Source organism: Chlamydotis macqueenii, chromosome 23 (assembly GCF_036417535.1).
Source record: "Chlamydotis macqueenii isolate bChlMac1 chromosome 23, bChlMac1.mat, whole genome shotgun sequence".
In the NCBI taxonomy this organism is placed as follows: Eukaryota; Metazoa; Chordata; class Aves; order Otidiformes; family Otididae; genus Chlamydotis; species Chlamydotis macqueenii.
In genome coordinates this window covers 2,916,249-2,934,879 of record NC_141578.1, presented here as the reverse complement: position 1 = coordinate 2,934,879, position 18,631 = coordinate 2,916,249, and the positions used below count along the sequence as shown (strand labels likewise).

Genomic DNA, 18,631 nt, shown 5'->3' with positions numbered 1-18,631 from the left:
CGAGCAGGTTGTTTGCTGCCGGTGCTTTTTCCCTTTTCATCCCAGCTATGCGGCTCTGGGAGACCGGAGAGAGGGGACCCGCAGCTGACAGGGCTGCCGCGACCACCGACGGGCAGGGACGGGGGGCACCGGCCCCGGGCAGCGAGGACTGGGGGGGGATGCGGGCGGTAGGACCGGTCCCTGCCCGCCCCGGGAGAGCGCTCGGGGCATCCCGGGAGCCCGGGGCCGGCCCTGCCATTGCGGCCGCCGCCGCACGGTGTCCTCGGTGCTGCGCGACCGGTACCGGCCGAGCCCCGCAGCCGCCTGCGCTGAACGGAGGGGCTGCCACCGGGACCCTCCCCATCCCTAGGAACCCCTTTAAAAGAAGGATGGGACACCTGAGAAAGGAAGCAGTGATGGGGCAGCGCCCCAGGCACAGGACACCCCCACCCCATTTTTGAGCTTGGGTCCCGTATTTTCATACAGTCTGAGGGCTTTTCTGAAGTCAGCTTTTAATGGGGCAACTGCTACAGGCTAGAATTCTAAGCTGACGGTTCAGACAGCCCTCCTACAAACTGTCCAGGAAGAACGAAACCAAAGAGGAGGTGACAACCAGGGTCTTCTGGCTCTGCTGGCAGCAAAGCTATCGCCAAAGCCACTGCCCCGTCCCAGGCTGAGTGCTCCAGAACCAGAGGCAAGGCTCAGTTTTGCTGATCCCGAAGTAATTAAAAGATGCTAAAACCCAAGTTGGAATACTGTAGGTTGAGGACATCTCTGCATGAAACTCAGTAAAGGCAGTGTCTATGCTAGTCCTGTGCCAAAAGTAAGGTCTTCGCTCTAGCCAAAACAGCCCCTTGGGCATCCATCGCTCCCAGGAGCGCTGGCAGCCCCTCGCAAAGTGACAGTCAAATGCTACAGGTTTGCAGGAAAAGCCTTGCTGAGAAGGCAAAAGAACGATCCCCTGGATCTGGCTGCAGGTTAGGAGTTTCCCTTGTTGCAAGCCAAGGGGATCTGTGCAGGGAAGCACACAGATTCCAGGACATCACATCAGTTCTCCCTGGCCTGTCTGGATACTCCCAACACCTCCAAACCCATCGTCTTTGGTCGGGATGGCAGCAGGGAGATGTCCTGATCTCCACAGTCCTTCCTGCTGGCAGGAGACATGATACACCAGCTTCATCTGCGTTTCCCCGTAGAGCTCTGACGATGACCGGAGGGGAGCCCTGGCCAAAATGCTCCTTCCCTCCGTGGAGCTGGAACGGCAGTGCCCGGGAGGGAGAGGAAGGATGAGTTTGGCTGCTGGCAGGCAGAGCTGAGCTGCCAGGCTCCGAGGGCAGCTTGGGTGATGCTCCCCCAGCCTCAGCGCCGCTGGGAGCTGCCCACCACCACCACCTCTGCTGCTGGAGGCAGCGAGGGGCAGGGTCCTCCACTGGGCAGGAGCCAGCTAGGAATCGGAGAGGCACAGGGCCTCCACGGCACTGCTCAGGCCCTGGCTCACCCCGCCGACAGCCAGCAGACAGTTCCGGATGACGATGCTGGAGCAGGCGCAGCGTGGGGTGGGCATGGGGGGCAGGCTCTCCCACTTGTTCTTCTCAGGGTGGAAGGCCTCTGCAGACTCCAGGACAGTTGGCTGGTTTCCTGGAAGCACAAAACAAGGCACTGGGTCACCTGGGAAGCACCAGCAAGAATCCCTTGTCTGCTCTGGGACAGTGTCTGTGCTCTGGACCCCATCCCCTTATGTGGTCCCTTTCCCTGCTCCCTCAGCACAGTCAGGCCAGGATCTCTCCCCCCGTAACGATAACACACGAGTCTCTCATGCTTTTAAAGTGTAACCACCATCCCCAGTGCCTCACCTAGTCCCCCAGCCACGACTACTCTGCCCTTTATGTAGCCAGCCACAAAGTCTGCTCGCCTTTTCTTCAGGTAGAAGGAGCGCTCCATCTTCATCCAGCCACCTGGGAGAGAGAGGACACACAGGGCATTGCAGGAGCATGCACTTCTGGGAAATCATCTGCCTCTCTGACCTCCTACTTGCTTGTAGGAGTGTAGTTTTGCTGCTCCATCTTGGGGTAATAAAATCTCATGATGCAGGAGTCAGCTTCATCATCACCATGTCAGGAGGGAGCTGATGAACCCAGCTGCCTCAGGACCATGGTTTCCCCCCACGGCTGCCTTGACTTGTTAATCCTGACTGCAGGCCTTCCTCTGGGCTGGGCTCAAGGCACCAGCAGTCCCAGGACTCAGCAGATGACAGCTCTGCCCTCTGCAACGATGGCAAACCCCAAAGCACAGCCTTGCGTGCCACCCGCCCTGCTCCTCCGGAAAGGACAGAGCTGGGACAGCCCCCACCTTGCTCCATGTCAAACACGTCCACGGTCCTCATGAACTTGGGCTGCCGGTAGAGCCGTCCCTGCCGCAGGCCCCCGAGACTGAAGAGTTTGTCTTCCGTGGGCACGAAGCTGGAGAAGGCTCTTTTGTTGGGGATGTTGGGAAACTTGGTCCAGGACCTGGTCTCCGTGTCAAAGACCTCGAAGGCATTGATAGCGTACTTGGACTGCCTTCCACCTGGGGCAGGGGAGACGGAAAGAAAAGGGTCAGCGTGGCTGGTAGCACCAAGCCAACAGCAGCAGGAACCAGAGGAGCATCCATCCTGGGGTGAGCTGAGAGCAAGTGAGCTGCCAGCCAATACGATGTCCTCAGGTCTCAAGTCACCGGGATGAGAGCCTGCTGAGCCAGGTAACTTGTCACCCTTGCTCTCCCTCTCCTATCAACCGCAGGTTCATGCCATGAAAACGCTTCATTTTTCAATGAATCACACCCTCAGCTTCCCTCCACACCGGCAGCAGTGGGTCGCTAGCGCGGGAAGGCGCTTAATATGCACCAGTTTAATCAAGACAAATTCACAGCAGAGCAGGGATCAGCACTTGGGGAGCCTTTGCAATTCAGATGAGTTCAACACCAGTGCAATCCAGCAAGCCCTGATGGAGCCGGAGAGAGCCAGAGCAGCTGCTGCCACCCCTGCCAGAGATGCGTGTTATTCTTCCAGCGTCGGATGCAGATGAACACAGCTATTCTCAGCTCAGACGCTGAGCGTGCCTTTGAAGGCAGAGCCTGTTCTCGCTACCGGGCCCACAAACTGTTCGCCAGCAGCCAGCAAACTGCAAAATACATCAAAGAGTCTTTTCTGGTAACCCCCGAGAGCCAGGGCTGTCTGGCAGCTTGAGTAATCAGGGCTGCTGCGTTTTGATCCTGACGTGCCATTTGGCCACGAGCTACAGCAACATCTCCCTGCCTCAGTTTCCCTTTCTGCAAGGCAAAATTAATGAAAATCATCCCCTGCAAAAGGCTCGGTCTGGCATTTCCCAGCTACCGCAGGTCTTCCCTCTGCCAAAGGCAGACCCTTTGTGAAGCTGCACGGTACTTTGCCGATATAAAATGCACAGAAGTATTTTTACTCACTACTTTGGTCCAAGGGCTTTTATTGCAGCTGCAGGGCTGCAAATTGAGCCAAGACCAGCTGCACCCTCGGCTGCCAGCAGTCCCGGATGGGCCTGGGACAGGGGAGGCCACTCGCCCGCACAGAGCTGCTGCGAGAGCGGCGAGCTCCCGGGGTGTTCGAGGGTGCGGGGGCTCTGCTGGGTGCTCGCTATGGAGCTGTGAATCCAAACCCAACACCAGCCCCGCTCAAAAGCAAGCTTGGTGTTTCTGAATGCGTGAGAAAGTAGGTAGGGACGGAGAGGAGCACTCCCAAAAACCTTTTCTCAAAGCTCAGATCAAAGGAGCTGCTGCCCGAGGAGGAGGAGGAGGAGGCGGCAGGACGGCTTCTTACCCAGCACGTAGATCTTGGTGCCTCGCAGGAAGGACGTGGCAGCGTACCTGGGTGTGGGCATGGCCGCCAGCGACACCCAGATGTCCTTGAGCATGTCGTAGTGCTGCAGGTAGTTGTGGGGCCGCAGGTCAGACCCCATCCCGCCGGCCGCATAGACTCGGTAGTCTGGATGGGGCCAAGAAGCAAAAAAAACCCCCACAAATTATAGTAAAGCATCGCAAATACCCCCCCTGCAAAAACACACGTGCCGTCGTACGATGCGATCAGACCTGGCTACCTGCACTATCTCCTTCTACACGCGTTTTTCCCCACAGACAAGATTCAGGAGAGCAGCGACAGCAGCCTTGCCCTTGCGGGCAGCCCCCCAAGGCAGCTGAGCAAGCAGAGGCCAGCCTGCACACAGCAAGGATTTGGGCAGCTATTTCTGTTCCTGGCCTCCTGCACCACATTGACCCCTCCTTATCAGTCAGGCAAGCTTACACTCTGAGAGAAAATCATCTCCAAGACGGTAAACATTATTTTTAAACATTCCTTGACGGTAGCTTTTAAACCCACTTAAGCAAACAAACCGAGCAGCTTTCAAAGAAGCTGCCTGGAGATTTAGATTTGTAATCCCCGGCACGGCGGGAAGCTGGCTGACCTCGGGCACGCTGCTCGGGAACACAGCTCCCAGCCCCGGGCTCTTCAAAGCGCGGCAGAGTACGCGAAAGGAAATCAATGCTCCGCGTCTCTGCTTAGAAATTAAAAAAATGAGATGGGCTGATAAGGCAGGGCCTCGCCGGCGTTTAACGAGCCCCAGTTAAGGCAGCGGTTAAGCTCTCGGGGGGAGCACGCAGGAGTTCCCCACGAGGCCAGCCGCCTTCCCTCCTCGTGCAGTGATTTCAGCCCATGACCACAAAGTTGACTCTCTCCTGGTTGATTCTGGGTTTGGATCAGAGATGTCTCTTCAAACCAGAGCTGTTCTTTGGCTCTGAGACCTTCACTCTGGCTCCACAGCTCAGCCAGGTCCTCCCAGCCTGGCTGCGCTCAGCCAGCAGCACTGTTCCTATTTTTCCAGCATCTGCAGCACACAAGGACCAGAATTTGCTACAAAGCCCTGGTGAAGTTTGGTTTGAGACCCTGGAGCTTGGACCTGTCTGAAATTCCCCTGGGTACCAGCACAGCCAGGGCCCTCGTGGCTCCAGAGCTGATGATACAGAGCAGCCCCGGGGCCGAACTGCTTTCAGCCGCTTCCAGTACAATCGCTTTTAGCGGGTGGGACATGACAAACACACAGGGGCTCAACTTCTAGAAGCACAGGAAAGGTTTTGGAGAACAACATAACACTGTGCCATTGCCCAGAAAGCTTTTGTTCCCGATGCATCAGCCAATGCTAACCCTCCCCACGGAGCATCCCTCCCTCCCTGGAAGGGCTGAACCCTCCTTGCCTTTTGCCGTCACCGAGATGCCCATGGCCGCCTCTCTCAGCAAGTTCCTCTTCTTCCACTTGCCCTCATCTACGTTGTACATCTCCACGATCTTCAGCGGCATCTGGTTCACTCCAACCCCTCCTATCACCATGATCCTCTTGCCCAAGGTGGCCACGGCCACCCCTGCGCGGGCCGTGGGCATGGGGGGCAGCGAGGTCCACTGGTCGGCCTCGGGGGAGTAGACCTCGAAGCAGTCCATGGGGATGCCATTGTCATCACAGCCCCCAATGGCAAACACCTGCCCGCCAGCCTCCACCAAGGTTGAGTAGATCCTGCGGCTCGGGAGCGGGGCGAGGGTTTTCCACTGGAAATCTTTGGTATTGGCTAACTCCATGGCGGCTGGTGGGGCAGCATTGGTCCCTGCCCACAGGAGAGGGCTGGCTATGCTGCAAAACAGAGAGAGGAGTGCCAGGGAAAAACAAGAGAGAAACACGAAGTGCAGACAGCATCCTCCCCCCGGCAGAGCTGCAGCAGCCAGGAGCAAAGCAGGGACCGGAGCACCCCCACCCAGCCACCCCCCGGTACCTTCCATTGCATCTCCGTTAATCCTGCAGTTCCAGATCTGCCTCAGGAGCTCATGCAGAGACCGATCCTAAAAATAAAACAAAACAAGAAGGGGGAAGGGAGGAAAAAAAAATAAAAATAGGCAAAGAGAGGTTGGAGCCAGTGTGTCACCCTGCTTCCCGAGCATCCCCGCCCCCAAGCGACATTCAGACTGAGGAGGCTGTAAGCTGTCTGCTCACTTCCCCGGCTGCTTTCCTGCCTGCTGGGGAACTTTTCCTTGTGTCCTCCTTCTCTGACCCGATTACTCCTCCTGACCCCTCTGTACGTCCTCCTGCAGACCCCGGGGAGGACCCGCTCCAGTAACTCCCAATTGGGAAAGGTTTAAAGCCAGCACTCACCCCTCCAGCCCCGACCCGCGGGCTGCACTGCAGAGCTGTAAGGGATGCAGAGAGCAGCCCAGGGCCAGAGTCACAAGCTTTCGCTGGAAAGCCACAATGATTTTTTCATCTCCTCTCTTGAAATGGCCATTAAGCATGCAGATGAGATTAATTAGCGCAGGAGGACAGAGGGCAAATGGAAAGGGAGAAAGGCAACGGCTTGCTCACTTGCCCAGCATGGAGTAAGGTGCACTGAGCACCTCCACCTTCATTGTATAACTGGGGTTGTATAACAACTGTCCTTAAAATAAATTAAGATTTATCTTTACCCTCGCAGACGCAGCAGCCTCTCCCAGCACTGCTACCTGCGCGCACATCTGGAGACAGGACTGCAGGGTAGAGCGAGCGGCTGCCAAAAAACCCAAAGAAGGCTTCTCCCGGCTGAGCACTGCTCTGGGCTAAGACAGCATCGTTCCCTCTTCTCCCCAAAGGCTCCTGAGGCTTTTCCTCATGGATACCAAGGATGTGCCTCAGCCCACCTGCTGCTTGGGGTTGTTTTTTCCTCTGATACAGCAATGTGGATGTGGGGTGGGATGCAAACAGCCACTTGCTCTCTCCTACCTAAGGTAGCTAAGCACAAATAAGAGCAACCAATGGTTACTGTCCTCAGGTTTCTTAAGGACTCCCTCCTCCCAAAAAGGAGAACCAGACTTGTTTCCTGCTGCTTCATCTGGAGCAGGGAGTAATCAAGTGGGGTCTGCAAAACTCCCTGACCCAGTTCTCCCCACAGCCCACCGCCTTGCGCTGCCACAGCACTTACTGCCCAGGTCTGACCACAGCCCTGCCGCTCTCCGAGCCCTCCGACAGCAGAGCAGACAGAGCCTGTAGCTTAGCAACAGCACCTTTCATCACCCTTCACTTCGGATGAGCCACCTGGGTATCCCGGTGCTTTCCGGGGACCACAGCAAGGAGCAATGACGGGGATCCCCCAGACGGGGAGATGCCCCGGGGCGCACCGGGCTGCACGCAGGGCAGAGGTGGATGGGCTGTGGCTGTCGTACTCCAGGCTCATCCCACACGTAGCATGCTGGGGATGCCACGCATTTCTCCTATAAATTCAGGCCTCTCGTGTTCATCAGTTTAGCAGGGAGACAGAGGTGGCCCTCGGACCACAGCCAAGGCCTTTGCCGTTATCTCAGCATCCCCACAAACTCTTCATCTCTGCCTCAGGGCTCAGCCTGCAAGGACTGCAGCCCATCGGAAGGGAAGAGCTGTTTCCACAGTCGTGTTAGTTCCTATACCTCCTCTGAAAACGTGGATGAGAGGCGAGTGATGGAAAAGCACCGGTGAATCACGTCCCAGACAACTGGACTGAGATCCATCAGAATCACTCCACATACAAGTCTGAGCTGGCCTGAAAACCAATCAATCCAGGCAGGGTTGTTTGTTTTAACTTAATCTCCCTAACACATTTCAATAGGCAGTTAAAAGTTATTTATTGCACACAGGATGCGGTTGATGATAAACCCATAAACACTCCTCGGGCTGTAACCCTCCAGCAGCAGGACCCAGCGCGGGCACACGCGCACATCCCCGGCACCGTGGGGCCGCAGGACAAAGGAGGACAAAGCAACAATAAAAAAGCAGCAGCAAGTCAAGCCACACTTTGCCTCCTCCCAGCAGCTGAGGAGAAAGGGGCAGACAACAGACTGGATCACCAGCTGCTGCTCTCCCCTCCCGTCAATCCCTTGTCCTCTGATGTGCATCACTGCCTGCAACTGGATCAGCTCAGGGATTTTTGCCTTGGCAGTTTGAGCAGCTCTGGGCTATCGCTTCCATGAATAATTTATTTTCTTTCCAGGTGAATTTTCATGCATTGCCATGGACAAATTCAGCATGGGCCAGCAAATTAGAAAAGCAGAGCCAGCTCCTATTTCCAGGAGCATGACAGATTTGCATCCTAACCTCTGAGAAGTCATTTTCCTGCCCTGCGCCTCGATTTCTTCAGCTATAAAGTGCAGTCCTGGGATGAAACCCAATCAGCACCACTGCAGCGTCTGACAGAAGTAGAGCCTCATGGCTGGTGCCAGACAATTTCTCTGCTGTTATTCTGGCTATCCAAAGCCTGAGCATAATTGCCTAAAATTGCCCAAAAATTCTTTTTAAACACACCAGAGTGTGATTCAAAGCACCTGAAGATGGCTGAGTATTCCTGCAGAGTGCTGGGGGAGTCTTTCATGAGATCAGGTGGAGCAGAGACCTGCAAAATTCAGCCCAGCTGTGGTCCCAGACAGCAGATGGAGAGCCACCGCCCTCAGCAGCAGAAATGCAAAGCTCTCTGCCTGAATTCAGCTGCCACAATTTGCCGTTCTTCTCCTTCACGCTCTTTAACACAAACCAAGGTCAGTCTGGAACACCGTACCCACGCCCGCTGTCTCCGTCTCTCCAGCATCACCTGAATCTCACTGGAATGCAACGCCAGCACCGCGCTGTCGGAGCCGGGAGCTGTCAAAATGTGCTGACCAAACACCCCCGCGCGCTGCAGCCATGTTCTCCTCCCAGGCATAATCACTTAATTATACCAAACAAATTGGAAGCCTTAACACTTTTTCTTAAACGGCTGCACTAAACTCAAAATGAATGGTAATTGCTTTTCTATCAGAGGAGATGGCAGGCACAGTGCTGATCCCACTCCAGGGCACAGTCCTCGCCCGTGCAGGACAGAAATCCCCAATTTAAGAGCTCAGGGAGCAGCACAGCACCCCCACATCCTCCTCAGGGTCTTTGCCAGGGGGCTGTGGAGCACGGCTGGGCAGGGAGACCCACACAGCACCCACAGAGAGGGGGACAGGGTGGGGTCGGGGACCTCTCGGTGCCTGGGGCTGATCTCCCTGTGCTGTGACGCCCAGATGCTCTCTCCAAGGCGAGGCCGTTCCTCACCCCGCAGGTTACATCGGGCTCATTTGAGAGAGCTCCTGCTTTAGTAGCATTTATTACCTGCAGTGATTTGTGATTTGTAAAAGAGAGGTGCTGGTGGGTGTTAACATAATAGACAGGCTGAACAGGGGAGAGATCTTGGTGCTGCTGAGCGTGGCTGCTTTCCCTCCTATCTCACCTCTCTCCAGAATTTAGAAGTTTTGCCGCTCCAGGTTTGAAATTCCCTCAGCTGCAGAGGGCCAGGGAGCCACAGGGTGTTCTCTCAGCTGATGCACTACCCTAAATGTTGCGTGGCTGCAGGAGCACAGGGTGAAGAGAGATCCTATTTACACCTCTCCACATGGAAGGGATTACAAAAAGGCCCCAGAAGATGAAAAGCCACTAAGATTCGCCCAAATCTTCTATTTTTTAATGCTCACACTGAGGATATCCACCCCCAAGACATCACTGTATGCACCCCCAACCACACAGAGATAGAAACAGAAAGAGACCCCTCACCCAGCCTGGGACAGACACAACTCACTGCGAACTAATCCCACACCACGTTTGCCCAACTTGCTCTGAAAAGCCTCCAGCACCAGATCGCTGCTGTCCCGCCCAGAGCACCACCTGCTCCAGCCCTCACTTTGGGAACAGCGTTCGTTTCAGGGATACCACAAAGATCCAGGAGACAACCACGCTTCTGCCTGGCACCTCATCACAAGTTCACTTAAGCCATCTCCAGCTGACCCTCGGTAGCATGACCTCAGTTTTCCATCACCAAATCTGGGGCTGGGTCAGACCCAGGCCGCCCATCACAGCCCCGTCAGGAGCTGCGCTCCCAGAACATCGCCGCTCCCCATGTTATCTCCCACCTGCCAAACGCCGACGCGTTCCATGCTGTCACCCGGCGCAGGTTAAAAACAGGCAGCCAGCCATCAGCCTGACAGAGAAACCTGCTACAGAAACTACTCCTTTCAGAGAAAAAGCTCTTGTACTCACCTAAACACCACGCCAGATAAGCACGGGGCAATCCTACCAACACGAGAAAAGGGGCTGCAACGCCGAGCAGGAGACAGCCTGCCATCCAGCCAGCATCGCTGGTAACGATTCCCACCGCTCTGGGGACCGGCGTCACAGGAAAGGCAGGAAGAGGGACAACAATGTGCTGGAAATAGCACACAAACACCGAGAAGAAACCACAGCTCCCGCTCCTCAGCGCCAGGCAGGAGCGAGCGGCTTCGTTTCTGCTCTGTCTTGGCTGCCTGCGCTCTGTTAAATAAAGAGCGGGGAGAGATGACACAGCACAGACTCAACAAAGACAGCTAAAAGGAGCTGATTCAGTGCAGGGAACCCATTCCTGTCCCAAGGAACAGTCATGGTACCAGGCCAGGAGGGGAGACACGGAGCGGAGATCCCCAGGAATTCCACCCGCTGCTAGGGAAGGGTGTCAGGCACAGCCCAGCTCTTCCCTGCCTGCTCCTGACTCTTCCCAGTGCAATTCCAGGTTACAGCAACACTCGAGTGCTTTCCCAGTGCTGCTCCAGGCACAGGATCCAACACAGAGTTTGGAGCAGGGACCAGCCCCTGGGAAGCATCAGTCCCCTGTGGCTCAGTTCTTCTGCTCCCAGTGTGACCCCAGACCACCCAGCACCGCTCGCCTGCTCCGAGGGGCAGAGATGGGGACGGTGAGAGGTGCCAGGTATGGGATGCCCAGGATGCTGTGCACAAGGCCAAGCACACGGGCAGGCTCTTCTGAGACCTTCATCCCTGCTCTCCTGGGTGCTTGGGGAAGCTGCTGGCTCCCAGGCCAGCTGGGAATGGGGCAGGTCAGGACCAGCACCTACCCCTCCTCAAAAACTCAAAGGAGCTGGAGCTGCTTGGCATCACAGAAGCATCCCATGTTGGCTAGAATCGGGGATTTTGTCAAAACATAAACAAGTTATGAGAAAGGAGATGGCTCCCTTCTCTGCCCCATGATGAGAAGCAGATTTTCAGAGGAGCCCAGCACCCCAAAACCCCATCGTACAACAGTCCAGAGAGCTCAGCACCCCCACAGGCACAGCTCTCTTCAAACCCTCACCGCTTATTAGGGGTCCTTAATGGGACCAGGGTTTTTGGAAAAGTCTGGCATCTTTGTCACCCCCCCAGCGTGGGAGAAGCTGTGCTCCCACCCCAAACGCTCGCTCTCATTTCTCAGTGACACTCAGAACGAGGTACAGACACAACTTTTCTGTAAGCTTTGATCATTACACAGTCCTCGCCTGCAAGGTCATGTAATACCAAGCCTAGGTTTTCAAGTAACTGCAAGTTTTAATTAGAAAAGGCTTTTTTAAAGCCTTTGAAAACTGGGGAGTCTGGTGCCTTTACTTCTCCCTCGCTCAAACCCTGGCAGCTGAAGCTTTAAACAGAACATGCATGAAATTTTCAGTCTGGTATTTCTGACCTCTCCTCACACTGAATCAAGTTTCCTTGCCATAGTAACAGCTACCCAGAAAAATAACAAAAAAAAAAAATTCCTGCCTTTCTCTGCAAATTACTCAGCTGGCCAAAAAAAAAAAAAAAAAAGGCTGTTTAGTTTAAAGGAAAGAGGAAAAGCATTGCAATTATTAAAGAATTAATCGTACCAAGCAAAGAAAAAGCAGCAGCACTCACAGCAGCTCGTTTTACTTCTCCTGTTGCTGAGCATCTCTCTTTGCAGACGTACGTAGGTGCGGTTTAACGTGAAGCCATCAGGCAGTGACCGATCTGACCTCCTCTCCAGCTTCACCCCTTCCCCCCGTTACCAGCCCCTTGAGATCATTTCCAGCCTCATCGTGCCAAAGGCAAGTTCCTGCGGTTGCTACTAGGGAGAAGGCAGCGAGGTCGTGGAAGGAAATATTCCACAGCTAACGGCACGGCAGCCGTGCATCAGAAGGACGGCAGGAGCTTTAGCAGGCTACGGGACAGAGAGAAAAGCAGTTTCAATTTTTTTTTGGCGCTTGTTAGCGCAGGGAAAGAGCCCAGACCATCCTTTTTTTTCCTGGGTGGGCGGAAGAGCCAGCAGAACAAGGTAAGATTTATTCACATTGCAGTTTGGAGAGAGGGAGTTATAATTTCGTCAAAAGAAAAGATAACCCACCTGCGAGGCCAAAGGTTACCCCTTCCCCAGTCCAGCTCCCGGCAGCATCCTGCATCTCCTCCCCTTGCCCCCGCTGCCTCTGCTCCCTGCACAAACAGCTTCGCTTTCACACGGGTCAGATACAGAAGGTCTTTTTCAAGCCCTGCAGTCTCACTGGTTATGTCTATAAAGCTCCTGTTACTCACTCTGTATTTAGGCTGCATCACTCTGGAGGGAAGGTAAAGAGCTTGGGGTAGCTCAGTGCACGCGCCCATCGCTGCCGGCTGCCTGGTGGGGCAGGCTGGCCAAAAAGATGGGATTTGGGGACCACTGGGTGGGGAAAGAGGGGGGGAAATAAAAGAACACATCCTCCCTAACCCACTTTTATGGGAGAAATACAAAGTCAAAGCTTTGCTGCTCATTAAGAGCCTGGCCTGACGGAGGGAGACAGGTCTCCTCCTCCAAAGCATCCCCCCAGTAACCCACTGACCTCCAGCCAGAAATTCCCTCCCTCCTGCCGGGAGCGCCCGGGAAGCACAGACGTACTCACAGCTCCCGGGAAGCCGCACCGAGTCCAGGCGGAACACGGCTCTCTGCTAGAAACACTCTTCAACACCCAAATCCGCGGCGCCCACTGAGCATCCTCCTCCTCCCCAGCTCCTTCCCTGCACCTCACAGCCCTGGTGAGGGGGATGTGAGCGGTGATGGGAGCAGCCAGCGAAGGGAAAAAAAAAAAAAAACCCAAAAAAACCCGAAAAAAAACCCCAGCATAAATCCAGCAGCCCTAATCTTCACCCTCCCAGAGATGTAGGATAATTAAGCAGAGAGTGTTTCCCCATCTGGTCTTTTCCTCGGTGCCGGCAGCCGGGGAGTGCGTGCGTGTGTGTGTACACACTGTGTTACCAGACCCATATTTAAGCCTTTTATGGCTCCCCACGCTCGCACAGGATGTTCTGTCACAGCTCTCCCCCGCGCCCTCCCCGCCTGCGAAAACAAAACTCCTGGAAAAGGGAGGCAGACAGACCAAAATAGGGGAGCAGGAGCTGGGAAGCAGGAGCTGCCTCCGAGGGGAGGTAGAGACCCAAGGGTGCTGCTGTGGCGTTCCCCGAGCTGGGGTCTGCCCCAGGCTGGGTCCCAGTTGTGGCTGGGACTCAGGGAGAGAAGAGCCCAGCACCAACGCGTACGTCTGATGGACACGTGCCCTGCAGGCACCCACCGTGGGGAAACCGAGGGCACGGCGAGGGGCGCTCAGGCAGCAGCGACCCCAGAGCTTCTGCTGGCTGCAGCTCCGGCTCCAGGCGTCCCGCAAGAAGCACGCTTTGCTCCGAGGCTGTAGCAGGATGTAGGATGCTTTGGGCCGCCTTTCCCAGCCCATCAGTCATCCCCGGCTTTCGCTTCCCTGACCTGCTTCTCTACTCCGCTCCTAAAGCTGTTGCACAATAACTTTGCAGAAAAATCATTTGTAAGACAAAGATCCCTTCAACGCATCTTCCACTGAGCCTCAGAGCTCCTCCCCAGAGATCCATTTGCAGTTCAGCCCAGCAGATGTTTCTAATCCTTCAGGAGCCCCCGGAGCTCTGAAAGTTCTCGACGTCCCCAGGGATTTCTGCTCCTTTCGGCATTGTGCTCACACAGCTTTCCCCACCGACGCAGCGCTCTGGTACCCGTGCAGCGGCATCAGGTGCTCAAGCACCCAACAGCCTTCAGACCTGCAACTTCTAGAGCTGTAAGAGTCTCGTGTTTTCATGTCAAGAGGGACTTGCTTCTCCGGTGCCTCTTCTTCCCTGCAGCCCGGACCAGTGACAGTCTCCAGAGGCGGTCGGAGGAGGTTTCAAGTTGAGCCCTGGCTTCCAAAAGCCCCTCGCTGTTGACCCCAAGCTCAACCCCGTAGCGATCCAGACAAGGTTTATTCTTGCCGATAGCTCACGCTGCTTGAGATAGGAAACTATTTTAAAGCAGCCCTAGCCATAAAACAAGAAAAATGAGGAAATCAACGAGAAGTTGAGTCAAATGACTCCACATAAAGCAAATTCTCATCCCCTACCAGCTATTTTAACCTCCTGTTAGCTTTCCGGTGGGAGGATTCAATTTGCATTTAAATAAAAACCTCAAGCGCGGGGCCAATCAAACATTAAGATGTTCATTACAAACACATTCACCTCTTAAGAAATTTTAAAAGACCTCATCAAACTGGATTTTAACAGGGGGGCTATTAGCCGTCTGGCATTATTGGACACTTAGTATTTCTAAATTATTATTTACCAGACTGTTTACAGATGAGCCCAGGCAGCTCTGAAGGAAGGTTTCCAGCAAGCTTGCAAGCTCCCTGCTTATAACCCAGGAGGTAAAAAGAAATATCAGACCAGGTCTTCTAAAACCATGGGAGAGGTGGGTGCAGAAAGCTCAGTTTTGTGGGGGTAGGGAAGCACAGGAAAGGAAAAGGCGCCAGGAGACAGCGGAGGGCAGGCCGGTGAGACGGGCTGGTGCCCAAGCACGGGGCTGGCAGATCCTCTCCATCCCCGCTCCCGCGCTGGGCTCAAAGCGGCCCGGCGATGGGCGACCCTTAGGGATGAGCGTGGAGAAGGGGCTTGGGACAGATTGCAGCTGGCCCTTACAATCACATTACACAGCAGTTTCTGGTTTAAAACCAGCGGTAAACAGTGGTTTGCAAAACCCAGCAGCAGGCTGGTGTTCAAACCATCTGGGAGCTCCTGCTTCACGGGCTGGGGCCCAGAGAGAACCCTGGCTCAGGACACTGAGTTTGGTTCCAGGTGGGTTTTTGTGGGTTGATTTTTTTTTTTTTTTTTACACCACTGTTTGACCTCAAGTCCTGCGTGTCCTTTTCATTTTTTCCTGCTTTCTGTCCACCCGTTCCACCTGTTGCTCCGTGGCGGCAGTTGGGTTCCCCCGTGCCGCGTGTACAGCAGCAGGGCTCTCCTGGCAGCCAAAATTGATGGATTGTGATAAAATAAGGGGTGGAGATGGAGTGACACAGACCAGGGCCCTGGCAAAGCTCTGCCAGGAAGCCTTAATAATCCTCATCCTCACAGTCCTACATATCAGATGCTAATAACTATTATTAAAACAAATACCCCTCCCTCTTATAAGCATTTCATTCACCCAATTAAAAACAAAGCAATAATATAAACACCAAAAAACTCTTTATGACCTTTCACTGGCCAGTGTAATTTCTTAGATGGATGCAAGCAGCCTTCCCTTCCCACGAAGAACAGCCTGCAGCACATCAACAGCCGCAGCAGACAAGAGCAGTGAGAGGCAGGCAGGGGAAGCAGACGAGTTTAAATTGGAGAAAAGCACGGAGGCAGGTATGGGAACCTGGCTGTAAAGCCCCAGGTGTGCGGTCCCTGGCTGCCCGGTGGATGAGCCGGACCCGACGGGCTGGAAAATAACTGGGAATGGCAGAGCTTACACCGTGCGCTACCGAGACCCACGCCCTCACGCAAAGGCAGGTGGTGGCTTCCCTCAGCAGATGCTTTCTCAACAGTGAAAATTACACAGCACTGATCTTCCTGGCAGCCAATGAGCCCCTCCCATGGCACAGGGCTTGCGCTAGGAAGGACAGACATGCTCTGCTACCCACCGACAGGCAGGGACACAAACCCACCATCGCTGGGCAGCTAACAGCCCAAGGAAAGCAGCATCCCTCCTGATGGCATCTTTTCCTGGCAGCACCTTGCTTGCCACCTAAGGACACCCCTCAGGATACCTCAAAGAGGTAGGACAAGGTTGGCCCAGAGACACTCCAGATTTGTGCCTCGAAAAGGGAAAGAACTTTTCCAGACTGCTTGGAAATGATAAAGGAAGCATCACTGTTAAAGGAAAAAAAAAAAAAATTATAGTCCTGAAAACCTGTAGCAGTTTCCTGCAATTCAACATCTGTTTCCATGGGAACAGCAGGAGAGTTACAGGAATCCCTGCAAATTACACAAATAAGCCAAACAGTAACATTTTATTCTCCTCTTTCTTACCTGCATCGCTTCAGGTCGAGCCAACTCAATCCAACAAGCGCCCAACCAGACTGCATCTCCTAAGCGTTTGGGAAAGGCACGCTGAACTGCAGCAAGCAGGCCAGGAGGCAAGAAAATGGGAAAAAGCAGCAAAAAAGCACCCCCAGAAGCCCAGTGAGAGACTTTGCTCTTAGAAGAGATCAAGTTCTTGTAGATAAAGGGGAAAAACATGCAAGAGGACCAAGACTCACCATGCATACGCCGGGGCCAGCAGCAGCTGGAGCACACAGGAGAGGATGCTTTGGCACAAGCAGCAGAGAGCAATGCAAGGGGACTGGAGACAGCGTTCAGCTCTCCTCTGTCGCTTCTTCTGGAGATTTGGCAATCTGACAGTTAATTAACTAGTTAATTAATTAATTCTCCCTCCTGCAGGCCCCTGAGCTGGTTCCAGTGCAGATAGTCACCTTAATACGTGGAGACAGGAGCCCAGAGCTCCAGGATCTCTCAATCAGAATATTTAACCCACGGGGAGAAGTCCACCAGCTGTGGCTGCCCATTTGACAAACACAGAGAGACATCATTTCAGGACAGACAGGCACTTTGAAAAGACAGTTGCTGAGAAAAAAAAAAACAAACCCCTGCATGCACAGTAACATTCAAAATCAGCTACAGTTAGCAGAATTTCATCAGCAGCATGAAAGAGCTTTAAGCTGTCTAAGTAGTTAGGCTATGGATGCATCTGGCTTTGCGTGCTTTTTCTAGAAAAAAAAACACAAGTCCATGTTTATATACAACTGGAAAAAAAAAAAGCTGTTTGTTCCCAGGAAGAGGGTTTATGCGAGACACAGCAGGGCTGGGAACAGCTGATCTCCACACACAGTTACCAGAATACAGAAGTGGAGCTGTGGTTTGCTGGTATCACAAGCTGCGTCTCTTCTGCATGCGCCGAGTGCCTGTTACAGTGGGACACCACATCTCCCTTCCCAACCAGCCCAACAAGAGCCAATGTACTCCAGCGCAGGGTACAAAGTGCCTTGGGTTTTCCGCAGACCACATCTAGCTCTGAGAAAAGAGCCGAATGCCTGAGCGAGAAAAGGGACTTAGAACAGCGGCGTTTTGTTCTCCAGTCTTCAAAGGAAGCGGGGTTAATCATTCATGGAGCAGGCAGCGATAAGGGACAAGAGCAGACTGTGTCAAGAACAGATTTGAAAGGGGGATGTGAGTAAGAAATGGCAGTGTATAATTCTGAAGAAATAATATTTTAATAGATTTTGGTGAATTAACTCCTAATCTGCCCTCAAAATTTTTCATTTAAACTGCAGAGAACATTGGTTTTCTTTCTTTTGGGGGTTAAATGTTGAAGCGCTTAGTGCTTTTAAAAAAAAAAAAAAAAAGACTGTTTTGAAACTGAAATGCTTTCAGAAGTCAAGATGCTTTGTTTCAAAGGTTACCATAATGAAACACTTCAATTTCTCAGAATTTTCCTCTTTGTTTTGCTGATGCCCAAAGCTAAGTTAATGGGCAAACACATTAATCTGTAACAATATACTTTGCCCAATTCTCCCTGGATTAAGAAGTTCTATTCTTGGCTCTGTCACATGAAGCTTTTGTGACAAGCCACCAAAACCCTCCACGTGCCCATTCCATCCGCAGTAACTCACTTCCAGCTTGGCTGGACCATGACTGCTTGGCAAACACCTCTGACCAGCATCTCCCATATATAGGTTCTCCTGCTCCTTATAGACTGGCCGCAAAAAATCCTTCTGCACCTGCAAGATCTCAGTGTGGATCCTGAGCTGCTCAGATTGCTGCTGCAGCGGAGAAAAACCACCCGCAGGAAGCAGGCAGATGCAGAAGGCAGATGAGGTTGTCTCACCCATCTCACCAAGTCTTGTCTTCTGCAGCTTCCACTCTCCAGACATCTCCCAGCCCCAGCTGCTGCCCATCCCAGGGTGTCCAAGAGATGTGTTCCAGGAAAGTTGATTCTAACTGACCTCACTGCTACCACACTTCTGCTCTCCCCCGTTTAGCATCCACTTTGCTGTCATTGCTCTCCCAGAGCTATTTCTGCCAGGCGTAGATCCTTGCTGACAGGTCTCTAGGGGAGAAGGCTGCAGCGTATAAAATTAGAGACACGGGGGAAACAGCTTCGGATAGCAACCTGCCAGCCACCCGCGGGGGCTCGGAGCGGCGGGAAGGCACGAGATGCCCCAGCTTGCCATAGATGTGGGGCAGGGGTAGGCTGCAAAGACTGAGAAGTGAGACAGTTCAGGCAAGAAGAGGGGAAAAAAACTGCAGAACAGTAACCAGAAGTATTTTCTCTGCTGCCATCTGACAGGGGTGCCAAGTCCAATTCTCCTTTAGATCTAGAGATGCTGCATGTGGAGGGCACAAATCCTCATGAATGATGTGCTCCTTAAATCTCACCCTACTCAAATTTTCTCCTATGGGGAAAACCAAAAGTACACAGGAGTTTTCTACCTCCTGGA

At 53.6% G+C, this 18,631-nt stretch overlaps 1 protein-coding gene and 1 long non-coding RNA gene across 6 annotated transcripts; one reads left to right on the top strand and one right to left on the bottom strand.

Moving 5' to 3' along the window:
• Positions 1-472: 472 nt before the first annotated feature.
• KLHDC8A (kelch domain containing 8A) lies at positions 473-13,031 on the bottom strand. 5 transcript variants are annotated; one of them, XM_086765832.1, is made up of 9 exons: positions 12,725-13,031; positions 11,730-12,012; positions 5,803-5,869; positions 5,236-5,663; positions 3,809-3,973; positions 2,329-2,544; positions 1,833-1,934; positions 1,478-1,617; positions 473-1,232 (listed from the first exon to the last, which is right to left on the bottom strand). In XM_086765832.1, the coding sequence occupies exons 4-9, from the start codon at positions 5,609-5,611 to the stop codon at positions 885-887; spliced, it is 1,347 nt and encodes a 448-aa protein (XP_086621958.1). In that variant the 5' UTR covers positions 5,612-5,663; positions 5,803-5,869; positions 11,730-12,012; positions 12,725-13,031; the 3' UTR covers positions 473-884. The 5 variants fall into 5 exon arrangements, with proteins under 5 accessions (XP_086621958.1, XP_086621959.1, XP_010122000.2 ...); XM_086765833.1 differs by lacking the exons at positions 11,730-12,012; positions 12,725-13,031 and adding exons at positions 9,274-9,389; positions 10,077-11,093; XM_010123698.2 differs by lacking the exons at positions 11,730-12,012; positions 12,725-13,031 and adding an exon at positions 10,077-11,093.
• On the top strand, positions 12,025-17,432 carry LOC147597973 (uncharacterized). Its single transcript, XR_015261003.1, has 2 exons — positions 12,025-12,126; positions 16,178-17,432. It is a non-coding gene; the product is annotated as an uncharacterized LOC147597973 (long non-coding RNA).
• The last annotated feature ends 1,199 nt before the right edge of the window (positions 17,433-18,631 follow it).